The sequence below is a fragment of the Anarhichas minor genome, unplaced genomic scaffold, assembly GCF_050575085.1.
Source record: "Anarhichas minor isolate MPS153535 unplaced genomic scaffold, ASM5057508v1 ptg000007l, whole genome shotgun sequence".
Taxonomy (NCBI): Eukaryota; Metazoa; Chordata; class Actinopteri; order Perciformes; family Anarhichadidae; genus Anarhichas; species Anarhichas minor.
In genome coordinates this window covers 15,238,627-15,247,855 of record NW_027466453.1, presented here as the reverse complement: position 1 = coordinate 15,247,855, position 9,229 = coordinate 15,238,627, and the positions used below count along the sequence as shown (strand labels likewise).

The 9,229-nt window shown below is 41.7% G+C and overlaps 2 protein-coding genes and 1 non-coding gene across 4 annotated transcripts; all 3 read right to left on the bottom strand.

Moving 5' to 3' along the window:
• Positions 1 to 842: 842 nt before the first annotated feature.
• trnaq-cug (transfer RNA glutamine (anticodon CUG)) lies at positions 843 to 914 on the bottom strand. Its single transcript has one exon. It is a non-coding gene; the product is annotated as a tRNA-Gln (tRNA).
• A 2,100-nt stretch (positions 915 to 3,014) lies between these two features.
• On the bottom strand, positions 3,015 to 4,740 carry LOC142944892 (parvalbumin beta-like). The gene is made up of 5 exons (XM_076086083.1): positions 4,685 to 4,740; positions 4,060 to 4,129; positions 3,815 to 3,947; positions 3,420 to 3,529; positions 3,015 to 3,313 (listed from the first exon to the last, which is right to left on the bottom strand). Exons 2-5 carry the CDS (start codon positions 4,121 to 4,123, stop codon positions 3,288 to 3,290), a joined length of 333 nt encoding a protein of 110 aa, XP_075942198.1. The 5' UTR covers positions 4,124 to 4,129; positions 4,685 to 4,740; the 3' UTR covers positions 3,015 to 3,287.
• LOC142944894 (parvalbumin beta-like) lies at positions 3,015 to 7,845 on the bottom strand. Of its 2 annotated transcripts, none has more exons than XM_076086085.1 (4): positions 7,764 to 7,824; positions 7,363 to 7,495; positions 6,867 to 6,976; positions 3,015 to 3,313 (listed from the first exon to the last, which is right to left on the bottom strand). In XM_076086085.1, the coding sequence occupies exons 1-4, from the start codon at positions 7,822 to 7,824 to the stop codon at positions 3,288 to 3,290; spliced, it is 330 nt and encodes a 109-aa protein (XP_075942200.1). In that variant the 3' UTR covers positions 3,015 to 3,287. The 2 variants fall into 2 exon arrangements, with proteins under 2 accessions (XP_075942200.1, XP_075942201.1); XM_076086086.1 differs by lacking the exon at positions 3,015 to 3,313 and adding an exon at positions 6,571 to 6,596 and having other exon boundaries at positions 7,764 to 7,845.
• Between the last annotated feature and the right edge of the window lie 1,384 nt (positions 7,846 to 9,229).

Sequence of the window (9,229 nt, the reverse complement as noted above, 5' to 3'; positions counted from 1 at the left end):
CCCTATCATTACAGTTGAGGTGAGTTATGAGAAATGATATGTCAGCTGAAGTTGAAATTTTTCGTGGCATATTTGGACCGTGTGTGTCTCATGTTAATGCAGAAGCATGTGAGATTATTGAGTCACCTAAGAGGTCGGCCCATACACAACATTCTGGGGTTTTCACCTGCCCAGATCTGCCTGGACATTTAAAAAAAAAGCCTAGTTGCTCGGACGCAGATTCACAACAGATGGAGTTCAGATTATTTGCAACCAAACCTGAAATAACATTAAACACACAGAACTGCTCATCACTGAATGTCAGGGACGCCGGTGCTTTGTAACCTTCTCACTCTCTCAAACTGACGTGGGGACATCCTCGCTAAATTGCTTTGTCAACTGTGCTGATTAAGGGACCCGAGGTCACCCTCTGCTGTCGGTGTCCCATCCCGCCTCGATGGTGTTGATGATGCATAATGTCCCAGGTATCCACATACACCATTTGAATAGAGATATAGCAGTCAGAGGTCACTCGGGGCTGAGCACTGGCTTCATTTCCATTGGAGTTTAGACCATTTCCCCCACTTTGTTTCTCCCTTTGTCCGTCCAATTTTGTCTAGTTGCAAAATGACCAATTCAGGTTGACTCTTCCAAGGGCATTCGTGGCCCCCAGCGGACAAATGCAGGGGTCATTAAGCACATTCCTGGGGGGGTGTTCACTGCAGCAGCACACAGGAAAAGGTCATTTATTTCCAGGATGTAAGAGTTGTATGTGAGCATATGAAGCAGCGTGTGGTAAAGAGAGTTTATGAGTGAACATAGACAAATGACTTAATAATCCATGTATTTAATTAAATAAATACAGGTCCTACCGAGATTTGAACTCGGATCGCTGGATTCAGAGTCCAGAGTGCTAACCATTACACCATAGAACCCTTATGGAACGTGGCGTGTAAAAGTAGAAGTAACCTAATCTATCCTTGAATTTTACCAAAGGCATGGGTCCAGCAGCCCCCAGACAGCGTTCTCAAATTGGAAGTCAGCAACTTTGAGCGCATGCTTGCGTCCGTGGAGCACACGCGACTGTTGGCAGGTCCACTCTCTTGCACGTGTCAGCTGGCGACCTTTAACTGCAGGTAAAGTCCACCTGGTGTCATGATACTCTTAAACATTATTTAAAGGTCTGAAGGCAGAAACCGAAATAAGTCGGAAATCAGTCGAAATACATTTCATTTAATTCGTGTAAAGTGTTCTTATAGGTGATAAACAATTGTGTTTCGGACATGAATTGTACGCACAGTGTGTGCACACAGTACCTTTTTGTTTAATTCATTGGCAGCATCCTAGCGTCTTTCATTATTGAGTAAAAGCTTGTATCTCCGGTAGTTTGTCATTATTAGCCACCCTTCCTAAACCTAATCCCGGTGCCGAATCTTTAATTGGGCCCCTCAACAAGTGATCTAGTGAAGGTGGACTCCTGAGAAACTCAATCACCTGCTCCATATGTGTGAAGAAGAGACTACTATGCTGATACCTCGCAGACTATACTGTCTCACAATAAATATTCAAAATATGTATTCTTAAACGTACAATGGAAACCCATTTAAAATTTGATTCTAACCAATTTTCACTGCATTTTTGTAGAATCTCACTTCAAATAATTAGCATTATTTAGTTTAAAAAACTGAAATTAACTCAACTACCAATAATTTCAGGAATAATTGTCCAATAAATATTCGTTGTTATTATTATTTTGTCCTACATGTATGCATGATGAGTTTCCTGAGTGCCCTACAAGCCAGGCTCTCCTTACTGGCACGCTTGTAGCGAGAAACTCAAATGTCCAAACAGCTGTAGTTTTTTATTGCCAGATAATTTACAGTAACTTATATCTTGTCTCTGTCCGGTGCGTCTGTCCCAACTTCTGATGGACGCAACTCCATCTAGTGGCTGCATGACTGTAAGCACAAACATAAACTATGTAAAGACTAAAGTGTGTGTGTGTGTGTGTGTGTGTGTGTGTGTGTGTGTGTGTGTGTGTGTGTGTGTGTGTGTGTGTGTGTGTGTGTGTGCGTGTGACAGAGAAGTCTTTTACATATATTTAAACATCACCAGTTCGTAAATTAATTAATAGTGCTTTATTTTCCTTTTCCACTAAGACCAAGAAAGTGGATCACATCACTCCAGTTCTGAGGTCTATGCACTGGCTTCCTGTGCAACAAAGAATTGACTTTAAAATCCTGCTGCTGGTTTATAAAGCACTGAATGGTTTAGGGCCAAAATACAAATACATATGATCTGCTGCTACCTTATGAACCATCCCGACCCCTTAGGCCGTCTGGGACCGGTCTACTTTCTGTTCCCAGAGTCAGAACTAAACATGGAGAAGCAGCGTTCAGTTTCTCTGCTCCACACATCTGGAACAAAGTCACAGAAAGCTGCAGGTCTGCTGAGACCCTCAGCTCCTTTAAATCAAGACTGAAGACTTTTCTGTTTGCTGCTGCCTTTAATTGAACCAGATTCAAGGATATTAATCAATTTCCTGCATTTCTGCATTCTACTACTGTATTTTATGTCTTACACTGCTTTTTAGTGTTTTAATGACTGTTTTTAATGTTTTAATCAATGTTCTTAATTGTTTTTGAATCTCCTTTTCTTTTGCCTTATGTTTTGATGATTTTAATGGTTTTATGTGAAGCACTTTGAATTATATTGTTGTTGAAATGTGCTATACAAATAAACTTGCCTTGCCTTGCCTATCCACTATTACAGGTACAGGTGTATTTATATGCTATATGGCATGTCAAAAACAAAGCAAATTGAGTTTTGAAGAGAGAGAGGTAGAGAGAGAGGTACAGAGAGAGAGAGAGAGAGAGAGAGAGAGAGAGAGAGAGAGAGAGAGAGAGAGAGAGAGAGAGAGAGAGAGAGAGAGAGAGAGAGAGAGGCTGTGAATGAATTTGCCCTGTTGAGTTTGTATAGTTTACGAATTTCAAAGACACAAATAACACTTGGAATGAAAGACCAATTTGTCAAGATAAGACCGCAGAAAAGAATATTTATTCTTTTTTTTTTTTAACCTTTTGTACCTGGAAAGTGCATCATAGATTTTACAGTAAGCAAAATTCATCTTTAAGACATGAACACAGCCGAGCGACATTCACAATCATCATTTTTGGACAATGTGTTGCATAGGAGGAAACGTCTCTTAAGCAAATGTATAAAAATTATTTATATCAGATGAAAATGGGGGGAGGTCGACGTGGGCTTTGTGGTTCCATCAGAGCAGGTGTTGTTGGTCAGTTGACACTTTATTGTTTAACCATGGCAGCAAACTCTGTGGAGATACAAGAAAACACACAGTTTGGCATCTATTTTCCAGCAAAAAATAAATAAACATCCAAAGAATGCTGTAACCACTTTGCGTGACAAAGGGTCCGTACCCTCAGCGCCAATCTTGCCATCACCATCGGAGTCGCCGGCCTTCAGGAATACCTTGGTCTCGGCATCCGACAGTGCGCGTGCACCTGCCTTGAATGTCTGCAGGAACAGCCTGCAAACACAATCGGTGGTTAGTTCACGGACCCCAGCTCCCATTGGCTGACACACACTTCATGTTATATAATTGAAAGCATTAGATATAAATAGAAAGTGTATGTAGTGGCTGAAGATAGTTTGACCCTGTGGTTTCACAATCAATCAGTACCCTGAAGAACAATTCATATACCCTCTGTCATTAACTTAATTGATGTTTCATGCAGATGATATCAGAACAGAAGATGCATCAATGTGATTTGTGGATATCTGTTTAGGACAAAGGAAGTGTTGAGTGTCTTACTTCAGCTCCTCCTCCTCAATGAAGCCACTGTTGTCTTGGTCAACGATGCCGAAGGCCTTCTTGACCTCAGCGGCAGACTTGCCAGCCAGACCGCATGCGTGGAAGAACGTCTTGTGGTTGAATGATTCGGCGGCTGAAATGAACGTGAGTTATTACTTAAGCACAGCCACATACAGGAGCTGCACAAGAAGCCCAGTGATGCTCGAAGCAGGGAGGGCCTGCGATTGGGATTTTGCAAGAGTCACCTTTGCACCCTTCCAGGGCTTTGGTGATGTCGCCATCCTTCAGTCCTACACTTGCGAATGCCATTTTGATCTGCAGAAATCATAATGAAAGTGATTACTTCTAAAGTAACAAAAGCATCACATATTGTTGACCATGTGGATTATGGTTAACGACATTCATTTCTTTTCTATTAGAATAGGTAATCAATCACATTATCATTAAAACAACAGAGCAGCACTATTTGCACAATAGTTGAAATATAATAATAAAAACATTCTGTTATTGGTTCCAAATGGAATAGAAATAGACTCAAATGGAAATATTTAAAATTTCAAAGGGCAAATTAGTCCGTCCACTTCTTTCTGTGAGTGATATGATGCTGCATTTCCAAATCCGGTTCTAGAGGCTGAGATTGTTCCCTACTGCAACTCTACAGATGCTGGGAGGTCTGAGCAGTAATCCATGTCTTCATGCAGCTGACGCTCGTGCAAGAAAAGCCAAATAAAACTCCTTCTTTGGATGCTGCATTGCAGTGCAAAGTCCAAAAAATAATTTAAAAAATCAATGTTTTCTGAAGCGGTGCAGGATGCTGAGGCTCTGTCTGCGTGGATCCCAGGTTTCTTTTCCATTTCCATTTAAACTCACCTTTGTGATGTCTTTGCTTTGTAGACTACAGATGAAACGGACAGGACTCGAGTCGAATGCGGTGATCTTCCCCGGTGCTCCCGATGACCTTTTTATAGTTTCCCTCCATCGAAATCTGAGGCATAAGATAACTGACACCGCGAGAAGAGGGGGGAAGGGGGGGGGGGGGGAGGATTTGTCCTGTAGCCCAGAGAGCGGTCTATTTTAAGTTTCACAAATGAAGACGCTTAAAAGGTGCGTTTGAAGAAGTCTTTAATGTCCCCCTCAACGCTAAGAATAGGCTTGTGCACTGCTGAGGAGGACAAATTGGAAGTGCTGCTGGCTACACACAACAGTAGGCTATTCAAGAGGATACGGAGCATGCATTAAGGCTGCCACTTGGTTGTTGTTCCTCTTTTGGTGTTACATTGTTAATTTGGAAGACATTGGCTGTTGGATTCATGACTTTACTAGAGTAAAAGAGCCTTTCTTTCACACTTATGGATTATATTTATGTCTTAAAAAATGTATAGTTCCTTCTCTATGTTTGATATTGTCCACCTGATAGTTGCCTATTCACAGCCACAACGTGTCATATTAGTATTTTCAAGTCATTTGTGTTTTGTCAGATTTATCTCATCACAACCAAATCAAGGACCTTACTGTCATAGTTACGGTGTATAAAGACAGTCAGCACTGTCACAATCAGTCCCATTTTTGGCTGGAAAGTCAACAATGTATTTATTGTTGGTCAGATTAGTCAAGATGGACTGAATGATTTTTCTGGAAAGAACCCCCCCCTTCCGGATCCCTGTTCTTTGTAAGCCCATGCAGCCTACCATTCGTGTTATTCTAAGAGCTCGATATGTTTAAAAGCACATGGAAATGTTTCATCTTTTTTTTGTAACCTCCAAACAAAGTAAATGACAGAAGGAGAAGGATGTTCTGTATGGTGCATCTTGACATTTATCGCTATACACTTGTAATGCTGAGATTATATTTCACCTATAGGTGGCAGCACTGCCCTTTGGGGTGAGGGTGAGCCGGCATCAGGCTGCTGTTACTATCTTTTTGTTTTGACCACTGGTTGATGGTAACAAGCTCAGCGTGTCATCTGATAGGGTTGAGGGTTTACATATTGCTGATTTGCAGATCCCTGAGCACACATAGCTCCCCCTTGAATTGGAATTTGTTTTAAATCTGACTGATGATCTATTTGAATTTATTTCTATGCTAAAACATTCATGTAGAATATGTCCCAAATAAATGTGGCACATTCTAAACACGACAAAACAAAACTGACTGAATTGAAAAGGAACCCCTTAGATCACTAAAGATGTGCGTCAATGCACCAGATTCAAAAGTTCCTGATGATGCAGCTGTTAATAGCCCTCCTGTTGCCACAGCACATCATCTAATTGACTACTCAGCAGTGGGTGGAGGAAAAGTCCCTGGTTACACTGTGTGTGACAGCTATCCATTGCAAACCTCCCTGGATCCAGGTAGTATATGAGCAAAGAGGGCTATTCCCAACGTGTTTGCCAGCTTGAGTCTAGCTATCCTCCCCATCTCGTTGACCGACCATCAAAACAAGTGCTGTATGAAGCGCAGTACAAAGATGACTGACCTGAAGCAGATGACTTTCGACCAAAAGAGTATTTATTCCTGGTTTTTCACTCTTCCTCAAAAGTGCAGATGGTGTTGTACAGTTTGCACAAGTCATTTTTTCAGAACATTTAACACATCTAAGTATCATTCACAGTAAAAACATGTGTTCCATGTTGAGAAATAATCTGCAGGCAACTCATAAATAACATATAAAAAAATATTCTTTCAGCTGGTGGATAGGGAATCTTGCAAGGAGTTCGCAGTTCCATGAAAAGAAGTGGATCTTGGTCAGTGGAAAGTTATGCCTTCACCATAGAAGCAAACTCTGTGAAAGTAGAATGAAACTGCCATTAGTGGTGAACAGAATGTCATCATGCTGGTATGAGCTAGGCTAATTGGACCCAATCTCTGACCAAGTTTGAGTCTGTGCGTGGATGTATGTGAATGGATAATGTATATTTATCTGTGATGCAGGTTAATTGAGAGTCCATTGCCAGTAAGTATCAGAATTAACCATGCATGTCTCTGCTGATTTCTGCTACGTTCAAAGGTATGTAGAAAGTGCACTCTGCTCAAAAACAGAAAGAAGTCCTACCCTCGACTCCGATCTTGCCATCACCATCGCTGTCACCGGCGATGAGGAATGCCGCGGTCTCCTTGTCAGTGAGTGCTCTGGCACCAGCACTGAAGTTCTGCAGGAACAGCCTGACGGGGGGGGGACACACAACAGCAGGTGTTAGAATGAGCATCTCAGACTATACTAATTAATTGGAAATCACTGTGCAGAATGAGCATCACTTAAAGTGTTTCAGATTTTAAGGCAAATGCAACAAGCCTGTCCATAGAAATGTGGATGTACAGTCATAAAACCTTCAGGCTTCATTAAACGTGGCATTTCTTTCGTTTTTTGTATTGCAGTGAGTGCGTTTGAGCTGCAGATTAAAGCCAAACTAAGACAACATGTTAAATTAAATTAAGTAAAGCTGCCCCCTTGCAAAAAAAACAAAACAGTACAGCAATATTAGATCTGGTGCATATTTTGAGCTACAGAGGCATTGCTGGCTTAAGTGAGAGTTGCTTGAGTGTCTTACTTCAGCTCCTCCTCCTCAATGAAGCCACTGTTGTCCTGGTCAACGATGTAGAAAGCTTTCTTGACCTCATCGGCGGACTTGCCGGACATTCCGCATGCCTTGAAGAACGTCTTGTGGTCAAAGGAGTCAGCAGCTGGAACACATTTTAACACCATTAGCACCCTGTCACGCTACATATATAGACCTCAGTGTTGACTAAATAGGATTACTGTGGCTGGCAGTTTAGGAAACTGAGAGTTCAGTACATAGATATCAATGGATATCAGTGGGGGTTTTTTTTTGGATCAACTTTGCATTTGTAATTCATTTATATTCATAATTTACAAATATAATAATGAGGATGACGTGCGTGTGTTGACTGTATAATCTACTTTGTACTAAGTTAAGATAGTGAAGCTCACCTGCGCAGCCGGCCAGAGCGGCTTTGACATCAGCTTCATTGAGGATACTAGCGAAGGCCATTTTTTTATTCTGAGGGAGGAAAGAAGACTCAGAGTTAGTACACAAGCATCACAAATCCCATACAGTAGCCATGTGGTTGCATTGCAAATATCCTTCATTAAAGCAATAACTACTGATGTTTTGTATTTTGGGGGTTCTGCTATTCGGAGTGCCTAAGATACAGTCACTTCAGACTGGTATTCAGAGGGTTTGTGTTTTCCTATAGGTTTTTAAATCATTATAACAGAGCCTGAAATCATGTATCAACTTCCAAGTATTAAACGAGGCTTTTCCTCCTCTTGCTTCACAAGAGATGGAAAATGCAGTAACACCTTGGAAAGAATCTAGAAACATAAAAATGTTCAAAGCCTCGTGTTTGTTTTAGTGAAAATGAATTGCTTTAATTAGCAAATGCTGCCCCTGAGCATCACCACTTTCTTTTCCTAAGGGATAGAGCGCAGCTCTTTGGTTCCGGATGTCAGCTCAGGTCTGACTCTGTTTATCCCAACGCTGCTATGGCACTAAATAGATGATGCCCCCACTGAGAGGCCATCTCTCACGGCAACATGAATCACGGCTGCGAATGAACTTTGCAGCCGGGGAAACGCGTCGAGAGCTCTTTTTCATCCGGTTAAAAGAGACACGGTAAAATAGCGCAATTATCATCCACAGATATTGATCCGTCGAAACCAAATGGCCACAGTTGGGCCTCCTTTTCGCACTGATTGAGTCGTCCTGTGGTCCGTGTAGTTTCTTTCTATGTTGGTTCCATTTCTCTCTTAAGTTATAGTCCAAGAGGTTCTCCTCGTCTCAATCCCTTTCCTCCCACTCTGCCATTGCAGGGCGCACATCCAACTCACCTTTGGGTTGCGTTGAGGCGAGTGAAAACCAAGGAGGACTCGAGAGTGAATGTCTCCTGCAGCAACCCATCTCTCTTATATATCCTTGAGCAACACCATTTACAGAGATTTGAGTCTCAGTATCAGGTACCAAGATGCATGGGTTTCGAAAGAAATGTGTCAAGTAGTCTCGACCTATTTTTAGGTGAACAAATGAGGATGCTACCATGTGTGCTGAGGCATATAGCTAGACGTGTGGAAACCTGAGCAGGCCTGCTGGCTGACTTGACGGCGACACGTTGCCTCCATATCATTTAAAGCATTCAACATGTTGAATTCTGATGCTGTAAATTTCATCTGACAATATTGATGAATGTGTGAGAGGGTATGTAGGCCAAGGGTCATATTCCTGAGAAAAACAACATGGATTGCCACATGAATGAGCTCAAATGACTGCCAATGCTAACTCACAGAACTCAATGAACAGAGGAAATGTTCTATTAAAAAAAAGTATTATTGGCTACTAAAATGTTGTAAACATATGTGGAAGGACTGCCCTCAAAAGCACCATTGGGTTTTATCTTCTT